A 27,522-nucleotide genomic window follows, 5' to 3' on the forward strand; every position below is an offset into this window, starting at 1 on the left:
AATGTAGGGGCCACCTTTGAAATTCTCCCCTATGTGTATCCACTAATGTCTTCTCAGTTCCTAAGATGAACACTTCAGTTCTGAGTCCTCTAGGTTGTAAGTCTATAACTATCCCTGCAGATCTATGACATTCTTCATCCTGCTTTGCATGTATCTGCACGTTTCTCATTGATAAATAGCAACTAACAGGGAGCAGGTAAGATGGCTTAGCAATTAAAGGCACTTGCCATTTGAGTTTGATACCCATTCCCAGCAAAACAGAGAGAATCAACTTCTGCAAGTTGTTTGATGACCTCCATATGTGTACACTCCCCCACCTCCCCCACACACATACCACTAGTACTCCTTGCTGGTAAATATTTATTTCAAAATAGTTACATATATTCCCTACAGATTTAACTAGTGAAACAAAATTCAGTAAAATACAGATTGCCCTTACATTAAAAAATGATATACGTACTTTTAATTCCACGTATTGTGTATGTCTATGGGAGGACAGGAACCTAGTGAGACTAGAATAGGGAGTTGGATCTCCCAGAAATTAAGTGAGAAGTGGTTGTGGTCTAATCTACAATATCATTTAGATAACCCTTCTTTCACAGTGCCTTTTACAGGAGGCCTCAACTTGACATTACATCAATAAAAGTCAAACTCGTTTCATCCAAAAATTATGAGGGAAAACAAAGAATCATCTACCCTGTTATTTTATGTTTCTTGAATTATTGAATCTGCAAAATTCAATAATGTAAATTATTAACAAATATTCCTACCACAGAGGGAATACTATTGTATTGGAGGGAACATACTCTGAATGAATTATTTTTCAGGAAAAAAACCGTTAAATCTCTCCCCTTATTTTCATAAGGAAAATGGATTAAGACAAAGCTAGACCACCATGTTGTATAAAGAATAATGATTTTTTAATTTGCAATATTGTGAACAACAGTAATTTTTATACAAATGAAAAGATGTAAACAGTTTTAAATTAGACATTATTCTGGAATTTAAAATTATCAATGCACAAACAAGTTTAAGGAATGAATTACATGTGAAGAATTTTCCATGTGATTGCTTTCTTCTCCCTCCTAAGTGGGGCTGAGGTGTCCTCAAAACTGGGAGGGAGGAATGAACCTGGGAGGGAGAATGGACAGGTGAAGAGGGGAACCTGATCTGATATTAGGTGAGAAAAAAGGACTGAAGCCCTGAGTGCCATCAGACAGAATGGAAACAGGTAACTTCTGGAGGTAGGAGGTTGGGGGAACTCTCCAGGATGCACCGAAGACCTGGGAGGTGAGAGATTCTCAGGACTAAAAAGGAGATACTTTAGTGAAATGCCGGCCTTAGGGAGAGGAAACTTGTAGAGGCCACCTCCAGCAGTTAGACAGAGCTTCAAATTGGGGAGGGGGTTGCCTTCCCACAGTTAAAACTCTGACCCATAATTGTTCCTATCTGAAAAAAACAAAAAAACAAAAACAAACAAACAAACAAACAAAAAAAAACCTAAAGGATGGAAACAGAGAGGAACCTGAGGAAAAGAAGATCCAGCAACAGGCCCAAAGTGGGATCTAGCTCAAGGTGATGTCTTAATGCCTGACACTATTTCTGAGGCTACGCAGCGCTCATAAAAAGGGATCTATTATGACCGCACTCTGGAAGACCCAACAAGCAGCTGAAAGAGTCAGATGCAGATATTTGTACCAAAGCAATGGACAGAAGCTGCTGACCCCTGTAGTTGAATTAGGGAAAGGCTGAAAGAAGCTGAGGAGGAGGGCAAACCTGTAGGAAAACCAGCAGTCTCAATTAACCTGAACCTGCCGAGATCTCTCAAACACTCGACCACAAAAAAGGCAGCATACAGCAGCTGAAATGAGGCCCCCAACACATAGACAGCAGAGGACTGCCGGGTCTGTGTTCAATCAGAGATGAGGCAACTAACCCTCAAGAGACTGGAGGCCGCAAGGAGTATAGAGGTGGGAGGGGAGGGGCTGAGGGGGGAAACATCCTCGTGGAGACACGGAGTAGGGAGTTGGTATGGGATGTAGAACAGTTGGAGGGTGGACAGGTTGGGGGTGGATAAAATCTGGGGTGTAAAAAAATAAATAATAAAAAATAATGAGAATTCAAACAACAACAACAAAAACGAAGAATTTTCCATGTGATGTCTATGAAGTTAAGAAGCCCACAGATGGAAACTCACCACTGATATGCAGGGGGCTTCCTTGAGAATGAAGGCTCCACTTAGGCCACCCACTTTAACCTTCTTATTCCATAGGGTTTATCCCAAGTGCTGAATATTGACACCATCACTTGGCCTGTTCTCCACCACTGAGCCACAGCCAGGCCTGTTATTTATTTATTTATGTGACAAATTCATATATGTCACATTAACATGAAGGTATCACCCAGACTAAGGGTCAAGCATCATCTGGACAAATAGAATCAAACAGTGTAATAGATACTTGGTTAGTCTTTCTGTACCATAGATAAAATTTCCTAATGGAACCAAAACGTTGTTGGTGTTACAAATAAAATTTGATAGCTTTTAAAGATTTGTTTAATTTTTATTTGTCTGCCTTGTGTGACTGTATGTCCATGTAATTGTATCCTGGTGTGAGTGCATGCACTGTTGGTGAAGTTGCCTACAGAGGCCCTAAAGAAAACATAAGAGTCCCTGGGGCTGGAGTTCCAGGTGGCTGAGAGCAGTGACCCAGTCCTGGGACTACTGCAAAAGTAACAGTGCTCTTAACAAATAAGCCATCTGGATCATAAACACACTCTCCTCGCCTCTCCTCCCCTCAAATCTCTCCTCTCTTTCCTTCTACTCCCCTTTCTCCTTCTCTCTTTTTTTGGGGGGACTGCTTTTTCCTGAGTTGGTGCATGTGTGTAGAAGCCATCAAACAACTTTAGCTGTCTTTCTCTGTCATTCTCTGCTCTATTACCTTTCTCTCACAGAACGTTAAGCTATGCTGAAAGTCAGCAAGTCCACCTCAGGTATCTCCTGTTTCCTTTCCTCATAGTGTCGGTGTCGTGAGGACACATGAGTGCACATAGTTGTTGATGTGCTCAATGAGTTTCAAAAGCAAAGCAGACCCCTATGCTTCTGCCCTCTGAGCATCCCCAGGTCCAAAGTAAATTTCTTCTATAATAAACCTTGGTTATTTTCCAGTTGAGGGTTTCCAAAAATACATTGGCCTTTTGACTCTAATTACATTCTACACCCCTCTTTTCTCAGAAACATTGAGGTCTTTTCCATTTTGGCTAATGAAGATGCCCTCCAGGCGACAACACTACCTGTGAGCTAGCTTTTTCGCTTGTACAATCTTTAACTGTTTTCTTTTTGAAACAGGCAACACCAAAGCAATGCAAAGTTAATTAGTGTTAACTCCAATTAGGAATCCAAACACTGTTCTGTAGGCATAATCAGAAAGTGTGGCTCTAGAATTTAAGATACTCCCTTATTCTGTATTGTTTGAAGTCTTACTTGGGATTTTTCATTTACACTAAGAATTATTGTTGTCACTATTTTAGGAAGAGTTGGTCTGTATTTGATGTTCTTCCGAATGGACACAACTAAATAGAACAATCTGTCCCTTCTGGTTTAGCCATGTGGCAACAACTCTACAACCTGTAGGCTTTCAAATCTGACATATTAGTTGCAAAGACATAGCTTTTTTCCTGAGTATGTATTAGTGTGATGGATGTCAGAAGGTAGGCTGTTACCTTTGGGGGATTAGCGGAAGACAGTGGGTTTTACCCTTGACAACAATCATCTCCTCAAGATATCCTTGTCCTGTACTCAATATGGGCAAATTTCCATCTGCACTAAAAATAACAAAGTAGGACTGGTACATCCACATTGAGTTCTGAGCTTTCCTTAGGGACACTTTTTTTACGCAGGTCTGATTCTGGCTTTCTGCTGCCCTTTTGTGGCAGTAGAGTAGGATGAGGGTAAAAATCTAATAGGAAAAAAAGTCTAAGAGGAGAAAGATTTGAAATCTTTCCCAGTTGAAGCTACATGTAACAAAACTGAGCATGTGCAAACAATGCCTTCGTCCACACCTACTTAAGAAGGATTTAGTCTCTCTATCCCTATCTTTGTGTCTCTGGTCCAATTCTTTGTTCCAGGATACTGGAAGCTGAAAATCGTGGCAGGTGTGAAACCACTATCTCTAATACTTTGATGTTAAAAGTTTTTATTTCTGCAGTAAAAAGGTATTTATCATTTCCATTTTGTGGCAGCCTGAGACTGAAGAGTCTGTGAACAGAGGTTTTCGTGAGATCCACACCCTCTAATGAACCTTCTGCAAAGTTCATTAATTGATGGTAACGTTGGGGATTGTGGAACAGTTGACATGCTGCAGCTCCAGAACCAGATTAAATCTTATCTTAGGCTTTATTGAACCTCATTCATAGTAATTTCTTTCCCACCTTGATGTCTGATCTAACATGACTATGACTATCAGGTGAAAACTTTTGGAACATATTAACTTAAGAAAATGCTATTTTGGTTGAACTTCAACAACACATGCAACTGTAATAATTTGGTTTCCAGAAATAAAGCAATTTGCTTTTCTAGATTCTTATCTAACTGCCACAATGATGCACAGGAATGCCTACCCATCACCTGACACTCTTTAACCAAGTATCAGTACATTGCCTTCAGTAACAGCTAGCTATGGGATGAAACAAATCAAGGAAACTTTTAGTCTCTGTCTCTAAATCGAGTTCTAACTCAAAAATGACAATCTGGCTCACCGTTGCTTTTGAACTTCAGACCCCGAGCCTTTCATTATTAGTTTGGACTGAACTACACCTTCTCAATTACACATAATATTAATTCTATGTTTTACTAAATCATCTTATCTTCAACCTGTGATCATTTTTATTTTATTTATGCTCTCTCCTCTCCTCTTCTCTCTCTTTTCTCCTCTCTCTCTCTTCCTGTCTGTTTCTCTCTGTTTCTATCTCTCTCTCTCTCTCTCTCTCTCTCTCTCTCTCTCTCTCTCTCTCTCTCACACACACACACACACACACACACACACACACACAAGCTATGAAACAGGACCAGCTTATGTATAATAAGCAGTGGTTGTCACACACACAAAACAAGCTCTTTATGACTGCTCAGCTGGCTTCTATGTTACATGACTTCAATAGCATTCATCTTATAATCTATACCTAATTTTTAGGGTGTTAAAGTGAGTAAATTATGGTGCTGAGAGATGGGTCTGCAGTTAAGTGTGAATGCTGTTCTGGCAGGGAACTTCAGTCTACTGCCCCTTCCCCCTACAACACACACTGGGTCACCACCACCTGTAACTCCAGCTCTATGAGATCTAATGCCCTCTTCTGGCATTTGTAGACATTTCACTCACAATCACACACAAACCCACAGGGAGAAACATATGTACATATATATTTTAAAGTAAAATATTTCTAGCAGCAAAATAATAATGAAAAAGATATATTATAAAAGGAGATTTTACTTAATAAGGCCACATTGGCAAGGGAGACAGAGACCCAGTGAGCCTCAAGATCCATACTCAGAGTCCTACAGTTACTCTGAGATTTAGATAAAGAAATACTGATATGCATACTTAAATAGGTCTAGTCACGTTGTGGTGCCACACACCACTGACTTGTTACTATACAGGCTTCAGAGTCTCTTTGTGGGAAAGAAGTATTGCCTCTGGTTGGAGAGTATTCCCTCTTTCAATATAACATTTCTGGGTAAAATTCTCAATTCTTAAAGTCCATTGTCTCAAAAATCTGCTAGCCAGATTCAGAGACATGAGCAGTTTCAAGTATCATGTCTGCAAGGTGATCCCATCACTTACCATACTGAGTCTTCATACAGTTCAACTGCTCTGTCTCTAAGTAGATGATGGACAAAAGAACCATTCATTGGCCAAAAGAGCCATCCATGGCTCCCATCCCTCAACTTACACCTCCTATCCCTGCACTTCCCACATGGAAGCACAGCTGTTCCTGTGTGACAGAGAACAATGGAAGAAATAACTGATGAGGCTTAAGGGTGGATTATTTCTAAGGCATTACAAACACCACCTGGCTCTGCCAAATCACCACTCTGGGACAAGCCAGATGTCATGCCATGTGGACATTCAAGTGGCCCATGGAGAGGCTCACATGAAAACCACTGACACTCTGGGCTGGCAGCCAGTTCGACTTGTCAACAATGTGAGTAAAGGAGTGAAGATGTCCTTCCTTCAGCTCAGGCAAGGCACACAATGGCCACAGCTGCCACCTCAGTCATCACTCACAGAAAGAATATCACTCTTACCCTCTAAAGCCAATCCCTTCAGGAATTCTAGACCCAAAACTTTCATACTCACAATAAATTACTGTTTTGGGTTATTAGTTTGGTGTGAAGTCAATACTATACAGCTAGTCTTATTTGACAGTGATAGTATTTTGCTAAAGCTGTATTTTATTGTATCCTCTATGGCATTAAATTGATCTATAATAAGTGAATCATAGATGAAAAATGTGTGTAATCTTAGAAAACAATTAATATATTTTCTTCTCCTTAATAAATTATAATATATTCATTTACTAAAATTTCTGTGATCAGAGATGATAAGAGATGACTCAGTCAATAAAGTATTTTCCTTACAAGCATGAGGGCTTCAGTCTGTATTCATGGCACTTATGTAAAATGCTGGGTATGGTGATATATAAATCTTAAATCCCAGCACTTGGAATATAGAGACATCAAGTCCTTAGTCTTTGATGGCCAGATACTCTACCTTAACTAGTAAGTTCTAGGTTCACTCAGAGATTCTATCTCATTAAATCAAACAGAAATGTGGTTGAGGAAGACATAGGATATGGACCTGTGGCCTCAACATACTCACCTGCTTATGCACATACACACACACACACACACACACACACACACACACACACAAACACACACATACACATACAAACATGCACACATAAACACACATATCTGGTGTACTGACATATATACAAGTACACAGGTAGGGATTTAGTTTACAAAATCCAATCCATATATTTATATATGTAGATGGCTGTTGTAGCAATGCCTACATCAAATCACCTGAATGTTATAACATATGCAAGGCTATAGAAACAGATAATTTTCAGACTTCCAACATTCCTGTAAAGCATAAAACCCTGGACTGGCAAGATGGGTTAGTGGTTAAAGGCAGTTGTTGTCAAATCTGAAATCCCAAGTTCTCTCCCCTAGACTTATATGTTAGGATAGAACAGACTCCTACAAGTGGTTCTTTGACTTACACACATGCAACATGGCATGCAGGGTTGCCTACAAATATACTCATATGATAAATAGGTAAATGTAATAAATATTTAAGAATGACAAATTCTATTTCACATTAGGTGGTTCCATTTGGGATGAACTGATGAGTATGTGAGTAGCTAGTTCACAAAATGCAGGTCAGCTTTCAGAACAACTCTTCAAATTTTCCATTACTCTCCCTTCTCTATGCTTTTGTGTAGCTAAATATTTATGCATAGAAACCAGTATATACAAATTATACTAATGTTATTCCTCTATTATCAACTTGCTTCAAGTATGGAGAAAGTTTAGTAGGCAAACAGTTTGGCAACAACAGCTAAAAACAGGAAAGAGATGGCAAGATTTGAGGATGAAGAAGCTGTACCATATATCCAAATATAAGACTGTGCTTTCCCTAATCTTACTATTGTATGTGTTTGTGTATGTCTGTGTATGCACACTTGCATGTGATGGCCACATGAGGACTTCAGGCATCCTACTCTATCACTCTCTATTGTGTTACTTTAAGACAATATCTCTCACTGAAACTGGACCCAGGCTACCAGTAAGCCAGCCAGCCCCAGCATCCTCCTGTTTCCACCTCCACTCTCTAACATAAAAGCATAGCTATAACTGCTTTTATAAGTGGGTTCTGGGGGTCTAAAATCAGGTCCTAATACTTGTACCGAAAATCCTATTATCGACTGAGCCATCTCCCCAGGTCTATCTGTAAGTTTATCATTAACAGGATTAGTCAAAATAGCAGGACATTCCAAATGTATGAAGTTTAATAGCCTAGGCAATCCCATGGCCAGACTGTACTCCCACAGACTTCTTAAAGATGTCTGGGTAATTGTAAAGCACTGAAGTATTAAGACCCAGAATTTAATTAGATAATTCACTAGAGAAGAGTTACTTTTTCAAGCAGTAGTGCGTGCCTGATTCATTTTACAGTGATTACTTCTTAGTTAAAATAGATATTTATCATAAAGCAGACTTTGTCTATAGACTTCCAGGGTAGAGTGGATGCAGCCAAGTCTGGATAGCAGCAAATACACTCTACAGAGCATGGAGTGTATTGATCAGAGAACAATATTCCATAAGCAGTAGGCCTGTACATGATTGTGTGTGAACGTGTGCAGGACACATACATACATACATACACACACATGCACAAAAACACATGCACATGCACACACACACATGTGCACACATACCCACTAAATTATAATAAAATGGTTTTGTTTAAATAGTTTAAAATATTTTCAATTTATGCCATTTAGATAGTTACTTTTTAAGGAATAATTTGAGGTATAAAGATGAATATGGCCTAAGTACCGAAAAATATCACAAATACCACTTGATTATCAAAAGTCATGAATACCTGGGGCTATGAGATGGTTTAGCAGGTAAAAGCACTTCCTACCAAGTCTGACAACCGGGAACCCACATTTAAACAGAATATTGACTCTTGCAAGCTATCATCTGCCTTCTGCTTATGCCTTGAGACATATATATGCACTGAAACACAAATAGAATACAACAAACATTTAAAATACAGTATATGCAATGGAAGTTTCATTAACTTTTTAATTAATTAAAATTAAGTTTATAATAATGTAGTATTTGGGATAATAATTTTATATGTTTACAGATTAATCCTTGATGGTTTTGAATTGATGTTCTAGTGATAGAAAGGCCAGAGTGGCTGCAACTAGAATGGTGAACCCACCTCCATGCCAGAGCAAAGCCTCCCAGGAAAGTGGCAAACATTTCTGATCCTGCCTACTCCTTAGATTATGGTACCGACATCCAAGTTATTAGTGGCTTCTGAGGTTTAGGATGATAAACACCATTCCCACTTGGATAGCACAATTTGAATGCTCAGTAGTTTGCTATTACTCATGTGTATGGTTTCATAGCTTATGTCAGCAGTGGAGTGCATCACCCATTTTATCTAGTGCACTATAGAATATAGTAGTTAGAAGAATAAATCCATCATAGGACGTTTGAGAACCAGGAATGAGAAACTTTTGATAAGAAAGAATATACACCTAAGGATATATTTCATGAGACTATATCTAAAATAAAATCATCAAAGCTAAGCAGTGAAATTTAGACAGTGATATCCCATGCAATTGTTAGCTTTGCTGTCTTAATCCAGATGATCATTGCATGGACATTTTTGCTTTACAGAATCCCTCAGACCAGAGTTAAAGTATATTAATAATTATTCTTTTGTATGTCTTACATACCCATAAATATTTATGCATGGACAATCTGAATATAAAAGTGTATTTTCTTCTAAATTCAAAGCATGAGCCATTCTTTGAAATGTGATTCTAATTACATTTCTATCTAGTATTTTAGTGTATGTGTTTGCTCAAGTGTATATGTGTGGGAGTTCAAAAGCAACAAGGAATGTGTGTAGAGGTAAGATGACAACACATGTGCATATGTTCTTTCTCTTCAATATGTGGATCCTTAGAACTGAACTCAAGTTATCAGGCTTGGTGGTGGGTGTCTTTGTCTACTGAGCAATTTCCAGCCCAATACATGTTACATAGCAAAGCTATGCATATTCCCTCATCCTTCATTTTGTAGCTCATGACCTTAGCATGACCTATTGTTCCCTGCCTTGACAAACACAACTTATTATTGCACTTTGTCATGGAGCCTCATGGACTTTAGAGATCCCCTGGCCTCTATCAGCTTAAAGGACAAACAGGGTTGCTTTGTCTAGATATCTTAGATGTTTTAAATGCAACTATTTGTTGTTTTTCCCATATAAAAACTGGTTCTGAAGACTTTCCTGGGTCCAAGTTTTGGACCCTGACTCTTGTCTGCATCAGTAATTAATTAGTCTTAGAGTGTGTATTGATCAATAATGGACACCTAACTGAGACTGGAGTTTGGGTATGTGGCTATTTCCTGGATGCTAACAATGTGCAAATCTAATTTGGCAAAATAAGCAGCAATTTTGAAGGAGAAAGTAGGTCAGAACAGAGCTCAATTTCATACGTAAGAGGGTAGACAATTCAGAAACACAGGGATTTGAACAACTAAGGAAAAGGACAATATTAGAGAGAGAAACAGGAGGGGAAAGGGGAGAGGGGAGAGGGGAGAGGGGAGAGGGGAGAGGGGAGAGGGGAGAGGGGAGAGGGGAGAGGGGAGAGGGGAGAGGGGAGAGGGGAGAGGGGAGAGGGGAGAGGGGAGAGGGGAGAGGGGAGAGGGGAGAGGGGAGAGGGGAGAGGGGAGAGGGGAGAGGGGAGAGGGGAGAGGGGAGAGGGGAGAGGGGAGAGGGGAGAGGGGAGAGGGGAGAGGGGAGAGAGAGACTGATTCTTGCCTTGGCATGTACTTTTGAAACCTCAAAGCCCACTCTTAGTGACACACTCTGTCTAACAAGGACTCATCTCATAATCTGCCTAATCCTTTCAAATAATTCAACTCCATGATGATTAAGCATTCAAATATATGAGCCTGTATGGGGAATTCTTATTCAAATATCCACAGGAATATTCAATATTACCATTTGGAATGAACTGACATTGAACATTCCCCCAAGACAGTTAAGTGCTCAATACATATAAGGATGAGGTATTCATGAACTGATAACTCAGTGTGGTTAGTATGTGATCTGCTTTTCTATTTTTAACCTGTCTCATTCACAAATCTTTAAAAATCTACAAGATCAGCATAAAAAATTAATATGTAAACAAGTACAAAAATTGTACTCATTAATTCCTGGGAACTCATATCAGTGAAAAGTTCAAAGATTTTATACAATTAACATAGTTGATGAAGTAAATTAATCCTGAATTTTTATAAACTCTAAGTTTTAGAAAAAAATTAAATACATCTTTTCACTAATTAGATGTTTTTATTTTGAGTTAATTATAAATTCATATGTGGTTATAAAATGTGATGGAAATGACACTTATCCCTCTTCTAATTTCATCTAATGTGCAAGAGTTGGGGAGATGGCCCTGTAGGTAGAGGTGCCTGATACAGGTGGCTTGAGCTCCATCCCTGGGACACACAGGGTGGAAAGAGAGAACTGATTTCTGCAAGTTGTCCTTTGACCTTCAAACACATACCATGGCACATACATCCACATACAGACATGTGTAGGAAAACAAATGAATAGAACATAAAATTCAAATCATTCTAAGTAATAACCAAAAAAATTTTTAAATTCTAATATGTAAGAATCAAGGGCACTGACAGACTCAAAACTCAGACCATTTTTCTCACCACTAAGGGCACACAAATGGCTGTACAAAACAAAGAGAATTCTTTTCACTTTTCTCCTTATCCTTGAAAAATTCTTTCTCTCACTTTCCATCTCTTAACATTTTTATTTACTGAATGTTATATAAATGGAAGCATACAATCAATAGATTTGGGGGTTGCCTTTTAAAAATCATGTGTAACTCTGGAGAGTCACCCATGGTCTTGATATATCAAGTCACTTTCCTTTATATTTCTGAGTTGCATGGTTCTATAACCATTTAACTACTTACCAATAAAAGAATATTTGGGTTACTTAAAGTGATAAACACGGTTTCATGTATCCCAGGCTTGCCTCAAACTCTCTATGTTGCCAAGAACCTTGAACTCTGTATCCTCTTCCTCTATATACTAACTGCTGGGAATATAGGCATACACCACCATGCTTTATTTATGTGGTAGTTGGTGACTAAATACCAGGCTTTACGTATGCTAGCAGAGTACTCTATCAACTAATTGAACAAGTTCCCCAAGTAATAATTAAAATAAAAGTACAGAGTTGTAAGACAATCTTGGGCTACATAGTGAGACCTGTGTTAAAAATCAGTAAGTAGAAACTAGATACATGGCTCAGTGGATAAGAACACTGATTGTTCTTCCAGAGGTCCTGAGCTCAACTCCAATTCCCAACAACCACATGGAGCACATGGTGGCTCACAAACATCTGTAATGGAATTCAATACCCTCTTCTGTTGTGTCTGAAGACAGCCAATATATATATTAAACAAACAGGCAAATAAATAGTAAATACTACTGTAAGTATCTACTTAATAGCTCTGTATGAACCTAAGTTTCATGATTTCATGACACTGGAAAAACTACCATGGTATGCAACTTCTGGTTTGGATGGTAACAGAAATGTCATTATTATAGACAACAGCATCAAGACAGAAAACTTACCAAGATGAGCTTTACTCTCTTACATAATCCTAGAAACAATATTTAGGTGATCTAACAATATTGAGATGATTTAAGTTTTCTTTGTGCTTGCTTCTTTTGGGGCTAACACTTTTGTTTTGTTTTGTTTTAATAGATATGTGGGTGAAGGATGTTAGTTATGGTTTTAAGTAGGTTCTACTAGTGCTAATGGTTTTGAAGTCATCAGTCACACACCATTTCTCAATATCTTTTTCGGTGTGGGATTTTTTTATATATATACTTGTTTTCTGCCTGCCGTTAAGTTTTCCACTTAGAGCATCCCCATGTTTAGTCTCTATTTGTTAATTTTCTGTTCCTGTGGTAAAATATCATGATCAAAAACAACATGTGGAAGAAAGCATTTATTTGGTTCTGCTTTCAAAAGTGTAATTGCCCAACATTGTAGGGAAGCATAGTAGCAGGCATTAGCCATGGGGGCTGAAGCAAGAAACTATGAGATACATCCTAACCTCAAGCACAAATCAGAGAGAAGACACTGAGGTGAAATTTACTAAATTATAGATTTAATAATCCCACCTCCAGTGACACTTCAGCCACTTCACCTTCGGTGACATATTTCTTCTTGTAAGGCCATACCTCCTAAACAGCTCCAAATAGGGCCACCACCAGGGGACTAAATGTTTAAATATCTGACTCTGTGGGGGACATCTGTCATTCAAACCACCACATGGATCTTTTATCAAATAGGTTATTGCAGATATTTCTTTCAGGTTTTAGCTTAAATTTTTATTATCATAATGCAACTTTGCATAGAATAGCAGTTCTCAATTTTATAAACTTCACTATTAGTCCACAATCTAAGGAATTTTTTTTTTTTTTTTTTTTTTTTTTTTTTTTCCTTTTCCTAGACCCGAGAGACAATTTGGGGTAATTTTACTGTTTCTTTCCTCACCACATATACATTTATATTTGGATTCATTCTGAATTCATGTAAGAGATAAAGTTAGTATAGATGACATTACTTAATTATTTTTCTGTTCTGTCACCCTTCTCTTTTTCTCATTTCAATTTTTTTATCCTACTTAAAAATAAAAAGCTTTTTGTTACTTTTCATTTATCTGTTTTATGAGTGTTTGAGTGAAAATCAATGTAGATGACATCAGAGGAAAACTGTTGTGAGCCAGTTCTTTTCTCCTGCTGTATGGGTCAAATTCAGAGTTCAAATTCAGATGATCAGGCTTGGTGGCAAGCGACTTCACCCACTAATTTATCTTGCAGGTCTCTTTCTTTCTTTCTGCCTATGAATATCTAATCACTCCAGCACTGTTTGTTGAAAAGACTATACCTTATTCATTGAAGAGTTTTTGTACTCTTCTAAAACTCACTTGCCTACATTCAAGAGAAGCCATTTCTGAGTTCTAGATTCTCTGTTATTTACAGGAATATTTGTCTTGTTGACAGTTCTAGTTTTGATTTCGATGACTGCTACTACATGCTAACATACCAATGTTCATTGGGTCAGCAAGCTGGATCTGCTGGTAAAGGCATTTGTGAATAACCTGAATTCAAAATGTTTGGTACCTATGTAGTTCATAGTAGGAAAGAAGAAACTCCCATAAACTGACTACCACACAGGTACCATCACATATCACACACACACGCACACACACACACACATCCAAAAATAATAAAAAAAAAATACGATTTTGTTTTTTCTTTCATATTTCAGGTCAAATTTAAAGACTTTTAGATAGCATTATTTTTTAACCCTGGAGTGTATTTTATTATGTTTTCATATATTAAAAAACATTTTTTTCTCACTGTAACAACTACCTCACAAAATCTGCAAATGAAAGAAACACATAGAAAGTGCCAGTCAGCCAAAAACATGAGAAGAGTTAACAGGAACATAAGCCTGTCACCATCTTTTTCAGAATAATTTATTTTCAGTATAAATATAAACTTTAAAGTTACACCTCAGATGTACACTCTAAAAGGCTATTGCATTAAACAGAAAGTCTTCTGAACTGTGAAATGTCATGTGTCCGAAGGCTTTTGATGCGTTATATGAGGCTTCTTGCCTTAACTCCATAAATTTTTATTGTCTGTCCTAAAGCTCATAAAATTTCCTTGAGTAATCTTCCATCATTTATTCACTATAGAAACTAATGTGCCGAATTGACTTTTAACACTTACTTTGCTTTTTAACTCTGCAAATTATAACTATGTACAAAGTACTCACTTGCCTTATGTATGCTCTAATTGTTCTCTATAGCTGGAGTAGAATTATGAAGCAGTGACTGAGAAATGATTGTTGTAGTTGCTTAAAGTTAATTTAGTTTGTCATTCTACTTTCTGACAATACATAGATGACATCAAATGACATCATCAGTGCTAGTTAGACAGCTCAGTGGATAAAAGCACTGGCCATGAAAACCTGGAGACATGACTTTAAATCCTCAGAGTGCCAGCAAAAACCAGACACAAGATACAAAGGCTGTCATTCCATTGCTTCCACAGGGCAGTGGCAGCAGAAGACAGGACAGTCTACAGAAGCTCACAGACAGTATACCTGCTACATAGAAACAGAAAAAGCAAAGAAATCCTGTCTCAAAGAAGATGGAAGTCAAAGGAGTAACACACAGGTTGTTGCTGATCTTTATATACGTTCCCTGGCATGCATATATCGGCATTTATACAAATGTACACATAGATGCTCATTCAAATGTCTGTGTTCATACAGACACACATGCACATATGACGCAGATATTTTTAAATTACTACCATCTGGCAAAATAGCTCAGTTTGTAAAGACCCCACTTGCTACATTGTACAAGTAGATAATTTAGATTCCACACAGTTATCAGTAAAATGTTAACAACAACAAAACATCCTGGCTGGGCAAGATGGCTCAGTGAATAAAGACACTTGCTACTAAGACACATGACCTTAGTACTTTAATTTACTCTCTAGGACTGAGGTGGTGGGAAGAAAGTATCCACTCCCTACATGGTCCTCTGACCTTCACTCATATTATTATGTAAAACACCAATGCCTACACACACACACACACACACACACACACACACACACACACAATGTACTGAAAACTTTAAACATACTGCCAAAGCATATACTATTACTTGAAACAGTGTTCCCTTTGTGTATAAACTGCAGCCCAGGACATATCTAGTAGGAAAGTCTCTGACTTATATATGCCTGGAACTTTCACTAGATGCTAATAGACTTACCTTGAAAACAAGCATGCCTCTGACACATTTGCTAAAACCTCAGGCATTTGTCATGCTCACATGATACATTGTTCCAGTTATTTTCTCGTCAACTATCTTGACTTTAACCATGTCTTTACCAAAGCCACACTCAACATGCCAGAGCACTTCTAAGTTTAAATGTGAACTGCTGTCTCAGGGTCCACAGATAAAGAGTTCAGTAGAAGTGCAAGAGTTCCTTTACCTGCTTGACGTCATATGCCAGGAGAACGTACTTTAAATCTGGGGAAAGTGAGTGTCTGGATGCTTTAAACGTTACCTAGAAGAATCAAAAGAAAGAAAGAAATGAGTATTTTACAGAGATGAATAACAGAAAAAGTGACTTGAGTAATGACATCAAGAATGGGGAGAAATCGCAACTTGTCAACATAATCTTCAGAAATGGATACTTTGATTCTTTTGAAAATTAATTTTGTCAATTCTGTGATAATTTTATACAATCTAATTTGTATAACACACCTCTCCAAACAACTTTTCCCATAATTACCCATCCTACCTTCTCATCCATCCTACATTTAGATGTTTTTTATTTCCCTTTTTGTTTCCCACCCAGTCTAGTTTGTATAACCCATCTAGTTTTTGGGGGGAGGCCTGTCTGTCATATGGTTGGCATAGTAGTGATTACATAATTTAAGAAAGCATCTTTTCTCCCTCCCACCAGTGATCAGATACCAATATCCCCTCAGCTAGTGGAAGGTTTCTTGGTCACCTTCCTCCCTTTATGTTGTGATTTTTGTCTGGCTTGAGTTAATGTTGGTTTTGTGTATACTGGTACAATCACTGTAAGTATGAATGTATCAATTAATACAAAAGTTTTAAAAAAGCACATCCAACAGTTCATTAGAAAACACATGGAAATAGCCATTTTATATGTTAACATTTAAAAATCAATATTTTTATGATCAAAAATAAATGGGACTGGATGATGCCCATTTGGTACATTTCTTGACATGCATTCAGGAAGCCCTGGATTCTATCCCTGTAAATGCAAAAATGGACACTGGAGGAGTAGGGGCTGAAGAATCAAGCTCAAGTTCATTTTCAACCACTTAGCACATTGTCAACATAATGTTCTGAATGTATACTTTCATTCTTTTGAAAATTAAATTTGTTAATTCTTGAGAACTTCTTACAATTTAATGTAACCATAGTCTGGGCTATATAAGAATCTGTTTCAACCAAAAAAAAAAATGAGCTAATTGTGGTGGCTCACACCCATATATCTAAACCTGGGGAGATAGAAGCAGAAGGACCACTTTCCAAATTTGTTGACAGTCTAGGCTACAAGTCATGTTCAGCTTGGATTGCACAGACACATTCCCTTTCTTCTTCTTTCTCCCTTGTATGACCCTCTCTTTGTCTGTGTATTGTTTTCTATATAAATGCATTTATGAGATATATTTTTTTATTTGACACACACATGCACAAATACAAACATAGACTCTGTGTTGCTCTCTATATGTATTTTTGATATTATATATTTTGACACACATATGAATATATCAAATATATATGTGCCCACATACATTCACATTTATAAAGGCTCATTGGAATTCTGAAATATCCACAATGCTTTTGGAGTTGTATATTGTGTTACTAGAAATAAAAGATACATTATTAAAATTTTCTGTGTTACCATTTTTTGACTTTTTTTTCACTGTTTACTTCCTTGAACATTTGTATTTAAAGATCCATCAAAAACAAACTTTCTTTAAAGGGAATTTCCAGAGTAAATCAGATACAATACAATAATGTAACTAATTGTATTTGATATCAAACAATTACTTTAACTACAGTGTACCTGATAAATTCTGAGCTTGCCATTTAACCATTGAACAGAACTTATGACAGAGGTAATTTAAAAGGCATGATGAAAGTCAATACACTGGAGGTGGAGAAATGGTGCTACATGCAATATAGGTATTTGTTGAATTTGGACCAAATGGGAAGACAGGAGAATTGTTGAGTTGACAGGAGCAAAAATAAATACTCTGAGTACTTTAAGCAAGCTAGGTTGTTTGCATGGTATTTGCAGAAACATGCCTATATAAATAACTTTGTACATCTTAATTCAAAGTACTGTCCATGCAAAACTCTTTAAGGAAATCAGAAGGTTTCTCTTCCTTCCATTCTTTTTTGGCCATACCCCTTTTCTCCTCTTTCAGTGGTACTTCAAGATATGGGAAGGAAGGGGGTTAGATTCAATCTGCGGACTTTGCAGCTCAATCTTCCCAATAATGATAATTGAATTGATGCAAGAACATAAAGCTAATAATACAGCTAATTCTGCAGATCGAGGATTGAAGGAGTCATCTGGATTATGATAGTGTCTATGAGGATGATGATGCATTCCAAATCCAAGACAGACTCCTGTGGTCAGGACATTTCCCCGTCTGACATTTCCTTCAGATCCCTGTCACACACCTGACATCACATATGCCATGTTCCATTACCTGGGTCTTATACGATAGGTCTTTTACTACATCCTTCTCATTTTTCAACACCCTGCCCCATATTATGTAGGAAAATTTTGAAAAGAGACACTGTGCTTTGCCTGGGGTGAGGACTAATCATCTCTTTCAGACCACACCGCCGAGGCAAATGTTGCCAGCATTCTTACATTATTTGTTTGAAGGACAATTACGCAATGCTTTCCTGCAGCTCTACTCTCTTCCTCCCTTTTTCCTCCTCACTATAAGCACCACCACTGAAGAACTTCCAAACTAGAAGAGATAACAAGAGATCCTTGACCTGCAGTCAGGTTGGGTGTGGGATTTGTATTGAGAATCTAAGTGTGGCAGCTTTGCATCATTGAGCCCCCAACCTGTGGCATTTGGTACACTTGTTGTCAAAATTCAATGGAACTGTGGTATATTTATCTATTATTTTCAAGAACAAAATTACAATTTAAGGGCATATATTGGCTTTATTTTCATTTCTGGAATTTTACACTCTCTATAAAAATATACAGAATATCTAAGTAATCCAGTGGAAGGGGCCAAAGTGTTTGCTTTAGAAGATTGAGAAGATCTTTAAAAAGAAGTAGGAGCAATGAATAACCATGAAAAAATAAATGTCAGTTCCAGTCAGCTTCTCTCTCAAGCAGAAACAAGGAGAGACAGGGCAATTCAAAAACTAACTGGTACCCATCAACTGACTTCACATTACCCCATGTGTGAAGACTAGGACTTGGGGAATGTCATCAGGGTTATAAACTGGACTGGCTTGCTCAGTCTCTCCTTTGATCTGGTTTCAGGGTACCCTTTAATTTGGAAGCTTAATTTTGATTTTATTTTTAATCTGATTCACTGAATTTCAAGAACCTCACAGGAAACAATTTTTTTGTTTTTTTTTTTATTTCTTATTGTTGTTGTATTGTTGTTTAATGTGGGCAGAAAATTGTTCTTGGGAATAATTTAGTTTGTTCATCCTAAGTCAGCTATACTAAGAGAATAGAGTATCCCAGGTGACCAGCTAGAGTACAAAGCCCTGAAAGTTGGAAGTTCTCCTTAGTTGGCCTAGTGAAGTCCTAGTGAGCATCAGCAGTCAATCATCCCACCATTCTGTGCTTATTCACAAAGGATCAATTTTTACAGATAATAGACAATAAAACAACATTCCAATCAGCAGCCACTGCTCACCAGGCAGGTCACATCACGTGCACATTCTCCAAGCCTGAGAGATTGTCAGTGATGGCCAACAGTCCTTGGAGGTAAGTGAGTGTGACTGACATCACTGGTTCATCACCCTATCCTCCTCCCTCTGCCCCTCTGCCTAACTTATTATATGATAAAAATTAAGAGGAACTAGCCTACAAGGAACTTAACATCCAATCAACAATGTCACCTGTGCTGGCACTGCAGTCTTGCCAAGTATATTGCTATTGAAAGAGATGACGAAATGGACAGTATTTGAAGCCCCATTGCTATTTAAAAACCTGCTATGAGATCAATGTCTCGACTTCTGTCCTAGAGATTAGAAACTCCAGAATCAAAGATGGCGACCTTGTCTCAAGGTCACAGAGGGACAAAGAGAGTCCACGAGGGCCCCTCTCCCAGACCTTGAGTTATCTCATCAGCCAGAGGGTGTTGTTTGTTCTTCATTGCTTTCATTCTTTTCTTGTGAAGATTTTTGTTTCTGCCTAGTATGAATTTTTTAAAGGAAATCTCACATGCTTTGTCTCCTCCACCCCCTGTGCAATATACTTCACACAAATTAACTTCCTGTTTTCACAGGTGCGTCTGGGCCTTGGTAACAACATTTTAGTGTCTTTACAGTTCCTCCCATTATCCAGTCTGACACTTTGTTAATTATCACTGTACTCCCTCTAGCTTTTGCTGCACACAAACTGGGAAAGGTTCCAAATACCCTTGCAGGGGAACAAGCTGCTGAATCTAGAGCCTAGCAGTGGTCACCTAGGATTCACGGACCCTTAATGTGAACATTGGAACTAATTTTAGAGCTATGAAGACAGCTCACTGATTGAGAACCTGCACAGTAAAAACATGAGGACATAGGTTCACATCCCCAAGCCCCCATATAAAAGGCTAGTGCTACCTTATGTACCCATAATCCTAACACTGAGGAAATATCAGGGTATACATGAGCTTGCTAGCTGCCAGGTTAACTTCAGGTTTAATGAAAGACTCTGCCCCAATGGAATAAGATGGGATGCTATATCGCAGGACACTTTAGGTCCTCTAGTCTTTATGCTTGCATCTGCATACATATGTGCACATACACCACATACATACATAACACAACATGTCAGTTTATTCAAGTAGACTGGAGGTCTTATCCAAATTTATGTTCCTATAAAGCAGTGGTTCTCAACCTGTGGATCTCATATCCTCTGGGAAACCAAAAGGCCTTTTGACAGGGGTCAAGTATCAGATATTTACATTACTATTCTTAACCATCATAAAATTGGAGTTATGAAGTGGCAACAAAATAATTTTATGGTTGAGGGGTCAACACAATATGCAAAACTATACTAACATGTGACTTTAGGAAGATGGAGAGTCACTGCTACAAAGCATTTGTATTATTATCTCCTGCATCTGAGACAAAACTTCTTTCTCACAGTAATGAGAGCTGCTTGACATTGGCTTTAACTGTGAATTTTAATATAATTCTGCTGAGTCTCAACTGGATAAGCCTTCAAATCAGGGCTGGGAGGAGGGGTTGTAGAACAGTGGCTGAGCAGATAAGAGTGACTGATACTTTTCCAGAGAACTTGAGTCTTGCTTTCAACATCCACAAGAGCCTATAATTCTAACTCAAGATGACACAAAACCCTCTTCCAGACACCATAGGCAACCCTCTACCATCAGAAACATAAATAAAAAACAAATATGAGCTTATAGTAACTTTAATGCTGCCTTAACATCTTATTCCATGGAGAGATAAAGGGATGTAGAAACAATGTGTTGTTAGAACACACTCCTGTGTAGAAGCCAAAACACAACATCAGGTAATTATTGCTCAGGCCCCTCCCATTTTTTGTTTGACTCAGGGTATCTCACTGGCATAGAACATGCCCAAGTAGGCCGGGCTAGTGTGCTAGTTGATTCTAGGAATCCCCCTGTCTCTACTTCCCATTTTACTAATGTTGGGATTATAAGCATGCCACAACTGTCTAGCATTTTATGTGGTCCTGGGAATCAAACCTAGGTCCTCATGTTTATTGATTCAGCCCTTCCCCAGAAGAACAAAGAATTTCTGTATGTGTTTAGCATTATTAAACAATAATGCTTACCAGTGACTATTTGAGCACAGAGTCCTGGAGGGACATAAAACACTTGACTTCTACATTCCAGCAAGTTCCTTTAAAAAGAGGCAAAAGGATAAGCTCGAGTAAAACAAGAATGTACATGGTCTACTGGATCAATTAACAAGGGTGAGATATTTAAGGCACCAGAGGAACATGTGCAGCCTCCTAGACGTCTGGCATCACTCAGCTCGACACAGATCATTCACCATTCACCATATGAGAAGCATCAAGGTCTCTGAAGGCTCTATCAGGTAAAAAGGTACCCCACTAGGCAGATTTTCATGCCATATTGGGTAGAGTAAGATAAGCAGCAGGTGCCCCTGTGGTCCACTGCAGATCTGGCATGTGAAACCCAACAGCCTGCAGAAACAAGGTGCTTAAAGCTGTGGCTGCCAGAGGGAGAATGGCTGACTGGACACTCTCAAAAGAGCATAAGCCAGTGCAAGCTTCTCATCATAAGGAAATGTATAGTGTTGTTTTCAAAAGAAATATTTTTTTTCAAGAAAAGTTAGAAAACCAAATGTGTTGTTTTCAAAAGAAATATTTTTTTTCAAGAAAAGTTAGAAAACCAAACGCTAACTTAAAATTGTATGTTTTATAATTTCCGTGCAATAATTTTCATTGTGGAGGAAGGCTATTCTCCCTGGGGTTTGGCAGTTTGTTCATTCATGGGAAAGTAATAATGGCCCTAAGGATGGGTGGGAAGAAAGCAGCTTGTGTTGAGGTTTCAAGAATAAAAGCATAAACCTATCATGCACTTGAAGAATGTAGGTGAAAGACTCGTGACCTATTATTTTCCACTAGAGTGAAATGTATTAGGTTATGAGAAAACCTCCAGAAAACATGCAAGTAGCTTTGAAGACTTCCAGAGAAGATGGGAGTTGGAGGCTGGGATGGCCACTTCATATTAAAGCCACATTAACAACCCCTTAACTATGACAGAGATTATCAAGAATGGTGACACCAAAGTCAAGAAGGGAGTACGGTTTGCTTTCTATATAGAAGTTTGTTTTGGCAAATGGATTGAAAGTGAGTCAGATCTGAGGCTACCCTATATATTAGGAGGTCAGGAGGACTTGTGACAAGCTAAACAAACAATGTCAAGAAGTTAAAGTGGAAGAGACAGGCACAGACAAGTGAGGACTTGAGCAGAGGACACTTGGAAGCTGTAAGATTTTCTGTTAGTATTTGAAAGCAGAAAGAAGGTGGCTGAAAAATCATTCAGAGCTTTTATGTCCAGGCCAGAGGTCAATTTGGGATATTGATATCAAGGTATCTGTTATTTTGGCAGCTCCTATTGGACCTGGAGCTCACCGATGCATCCCTGGTGGATAGCCAGCATCTCCATAGATCTCCTGTTTCTACCTCCCTGTAGCTGGAATTACTGATGCGTGCCACTGTGCCATTTCTTTGCATGGGTTTTGATATCTGAACTCAGATTTAAAGTTTAAAGGTAAGTTTACCTCTGAGACATCTCCCCAGGTCCAGATGTATCAATTTTAGCTATGGTATGCTGGAGTTTCTGAAAGACATCAGAACAGAGTTGTCTAGCAGTCTAATCTCGAATGGGTGAACATTAGACGGATACTTATGCGTAATTCCAATTCACCACTTTGTAAAGGGGAAAAAGTTCCTCCTTCAGCCAATGCATCTGCTATGGGATAAGTAACACCACAGGCATTCTTGACATTGTTTTCTACTATATTTATTTGTATCCTCACTTGTGATCTTTGAGACACGCTCACTCTCTAAAGCCTGGACTCTCTTCAAAGTCATGATCTTTCTACGGCATGCTACAGACATGTAAGGTCACAGACAAACATGACAACAGTTTTGTATCCTCAGCATGTATTTCTTTTTTTTTTTTCTCAATCATGCTCAACTGACCTTTCTTTAAAACTTTACCTCTCCCTTCTCCTTCCTCAAACTACATTTGCCTAAATCCCTGTTTTACTTCCCTTCATTTAAGCTTTTGCATTTTGCACTGGAGAGAACAATAAGAATTTAAGACTGTTCACTGCTCTTCTAGAAGAGAAGACTTTGGTCCTCAGCCCCTATTAGCATGGTTCACAGTCTAGCGCCAGAGGATCTGATGCTCCTTCTTGGCCTCTGTGGTCACCTATATACACATATACACACATACGCAGATAAATATAGAGTTTAAAAACCTAAGAATAAACTATTATATTTCTATTCTTCCTTGCACAAGTGACAAATCTGATCACACTGTATAGAAATCTACTTGCAGTTCATCAGAGGACTGATCACTGCTTCCGTCATTGCTCTTGTAGACTGTTTGAAATTGCAATTTACATCTTTTATTGCCATAGTAATGTCTCTATTAAGAGGCTTCACTGAAATGATTCATTTGTGTCAGAGACGTTATAACTAGAGTTAGAAACAGGATAATGATGGTGTTCCAACATGTCAGATACTAAAGATCACAGCAAGAAATCATTGAACACAAACCGAAATGTCAGAAGTTCCAGGAAATGGAACATAGGCATTTGCATGAATCGAGGCTGATAAAGAACTGGATGAAAAGAACCAGGATGGGGTTTATATGAACACACTTGGTAAGAGGGACTCAGTGGCCTTAAAAATTAACATATTACATTAGAGAATTTTTGAAGTGGGGTAAGAGTTTCTCAAGCTTTTTGGAAGAAGCTGGCAATAAATCTATGTACAAGTACCTGTCATTATAGCATAGAAAACTAATCAGAAATACCCACTCAGTGTACTTCCTCAGGGTAGCTCTCTATACTCAAACTGTAAAACAGTAATATTTTTGGTAAAAAATATTTTATTATTATTATTACTATTATTATTACTATGATGATGATGATAATGATAATGATGATAATGATGATGATGATGCCATGTTGAATCCAGATAGTTCTATAGCATTGCTGACCTACAGGGGACCACATCATTGAAGAAAACAGACTCTGCCTTTCTAGAAGCTACCCACTGTCAAATGCTCCTTAGCTATGACAGATATGTGTGTGTGTGCACGCACACACACACACACAATTAATCAATCAATAAATAAATTAATGAATGAATGTAAAATATTTTAGAAAGAAAAAATTAATAGAATCTGGAAAGACTATCAACAAACAAGCATGGTTTGATGTCAAAATATAGGCTTTTGTTACTATTCTTTAGAGTTTGGCTTGGTAAAGAGGGGCAGGCAAGAAGAAAACAGATAAGTTTGCCATCTGTAGCTTTGAACAAGGACAGGATTTGCTTTGCACAGTCACAAGTTTGTTTATCTGGAGAGGATTTGAAGCTCTGATCTTGCTTTTCTTCTTCTTTATTCCTTCCCTTTCCTTAGCTACTCATTATATGTCTTTGTGATACCAAATTGTGTTTTGGTGTTTTACAAACACAAAAGTTACTTTCTGCTGTTTGCTACTTTTATAAAACAAGCTAATGAAGACAAATCAATGATATAGCTAGGTAACTTTATATGATGTGTATGCATTTTTGCCCCCCTCTCTCTTTGTGTGTGTATGTGTGTAGTGAGTGCATGTGTATTAAAAATTAAAAAAGGCAACAAGTCAACCTGAGTTACATTGCACTTTTTTTGTGGGGAAAAAAATCTCGGGGGGGGGGGGGAGTCTGGCAGCGGGGTCTCAGCAGTGGGCTTCCCACACCGCCTCGGCTCGGAGGGTCCCTCGGTGGGCGGGCCAGTGACTGCATCGGCAAGGATCCAGAGTTCCAAAAGCTGGGAATCTGGCAGCGAGACCAGGCAACATGTGGAGTCCGGTTTTCCAAAGCTTTATTGTTCATGGCATGTTGAGTGGATATAGATGGTATGTGCTTCCCCCCCAAAAGCCTGGGGAGCCTGGTTCTTATAGGGAAGGGAAAGGGGGAGGAAATAACTTAATTTGCTACGCCCCTGGCCTTTAGATAATTCATTAATATTTAAATCTCTGGAGGTAGAGACTTGTTAATCACGCCCTCTACCTGAGTCCTATGTGACTGAAGGTGGCAGGTTAAATGGAGTTACCTCATCCAAGGCCCAACACTTTTGTCACTGCCTTGGAACTGAAGTAGGCAAGCATACAGCATATATATGCATATGTGCATATAGCATCAAGGAATGTTCCTCTCTCAGTCCTCTTGGTATTGAGATTATAACCACACACTAACATGTCCAGCTTTATTTTTTTTAACACAGGTTTTAAAAAATGTCTATCACTTTATCAACTTAACTATCAACTATTCAGTTTTATCAACTATTCAATTCTGTGGCTGGGTGTTCTGTTTTTAAGATTAGTAAATCTGTACCTAGTAATTAATGTGAAATATTTTACATAGATCCACACTGCTCAATAATCATGAATGGTCATAACAATCTTTTATTGATTTAGATCATAGGCAATATATCATGCTATATAATTTCTTTATAATCTTTAATTTTTAATGTCCACTGAGTTCTATCAATTGGGTAAGTAGATCAGGCATGGTTACTTTGAAGGGAACTATGCCAGTATTTCTCTACTGGGAAGTGTTGACAAAAAGCAGAGGCTCTAGTTGAAAAAAGGCAGGAATATTGTAACTTGCATATCCATGTCAATTTTTGTTTGAAATGCAGTTAGTGCTGCTCTAATGACTTTCAAATTATCTTAATGTTTAATATATTTTGAATATATTTTCCTGCTAAATGGCTCTGTTACATTCAAGTACAAATGCAGTGCATATAGAATAAACAGAAAGAGTAAGGAACCAGGAGGATAGATGGCTTAGCACTACAACCTGAGTCTGGATCCTCAGCACCCATGTAAAAGACAGGTTTTTCTTTCCTTTGTTTCTTCTGTTGTTGTTGTTCTTGTTATTGCTTTGATTTTTAATGCATACTTGTGAGGATGAAACGGGGATCTCAAAAGTTCAATGACCAGCCAGTCTAGCTGAAATGGCTAGCTTCAGGCACTAGATATGTTGTCTCAAAAACACAAAGGTTGCCAAGCAGGAAGGGAAGACACTGATGTGAACCTTTGGGTCCACATGTAAACTCAAAAACATAAAAAAACTGAAAAGTACATACATTTCACAGACTTATAGGAACAGTGTGTGTGTGTGTGTGTGTGTGTGTGTCTGTGTGTGTGTTTAGAGAAAGTAAAATCTTGTGAGTACTGAAAGAGTACAGATTCTGCGTCTGTCTCTTACTATAATGCTGTGTCATGTTTCTCACATGATGATTAATAAGTAAACAGTTAGAACTGTAGTTGTCTAATAGCAAATTGCCTTGTCACGCTTTCTGTAAAACATACTTCATTACAACCTTTTTTTTTAATTGAAATTGTTCTTTGACAATTTTATTAAAGTATTACATGTATTATGAATACTGTAGCCACCCACCATCACTAATCCTCCTTCTACCACTGTTGACAGCCTTCTTCCCTAAAATTCTCCTAAAATTCTATTTCAGAGTTTTTAAATCCATTGAGAGTAAACAGAATTTTCTATGTTACTATGGGTTTTGAACCATCTATTGGAGTCTTGAGATACACAAATGGAGACAATAAATGCCCTCCAGCCTGGACCCATCAGCACCTAATACTTAGCAGGGCAGAATAAGACTATCCTATTTATAATGGAATATAAATACACACAATTATGAGTATAAGTAAGAAAACTTTACAGGTGTGTGAGTGTGTGTGAGAGAGAGGTGGGTGAGGGAGAAGTAGGAGAGGGGGATGGAGAGAGAGGACAGGAGAGAGAGAGAAAGCAAGGGAGAGAGAGGAGGGGGAGGGACAGAGAGGGGGGAGGGAATAAGGGTAAGAGGGAGGGAGAGAGAGAGAGAGAGAGAGAGAGAGAGAGAGAGAGAGAGAGAGAGAGATGTGTGTTGACACCTATTACTTTACTGTATTCTTAATAAGTTTGCAAAAGGTACAGAGCTGAAAGTCACTTCATTTTCTATAATCTCAGAAACAGGGGTGGGTTTTGCCATCTTATGATCTAAACAAATGGTAAGATTAATCTCTTTTCCACTGCTT

General features: G+C 38.2%; 1 protein-coding gene across 5 annotated transcripts in view; it reads right to left on the reverse strand.

Annotated features, from left to right (window-relative positions):
• Dpp10 (dipeptidyl peptidase like 10) overlaps positions 1 to 27,522 on the reverse strand; it is a 1,470,448-nt gene that overhangs the window by 316,334 nt on the left and 1,126,592 nt on the right. For all 5 annotated transcript variants that reach the window (XM_076941051.1, XM_034513030.2, XM_076941054.1 and 2 more), the window contains one exon: positions 15,929 to 16,003. In XM_076941051.1, the coding sequence (XP_076797166.1) occupies positions 15,929 to 16,003 (75 nt within the window). The remainder of the gene's footprint in view (positions 1 to 15,928; positions 16,004 to 27,522) is intronic.

Source organism: Arvicanthis niloticus, chromosome 10 (assembly GCF_011762505.2).
Source record: "Arvicanthis niloticus isolate mArvNil1 chromosome 10, mArvNil1.pat.X, whole genome shotgun sequence".
Taxonomy (NCBI): domain Eukaryota; kingdom Metazoa; phylum Chordata; class Mammalia; order Rodentia; family Muridae; genus Arvicanthis; species Arvicanthis niloticus.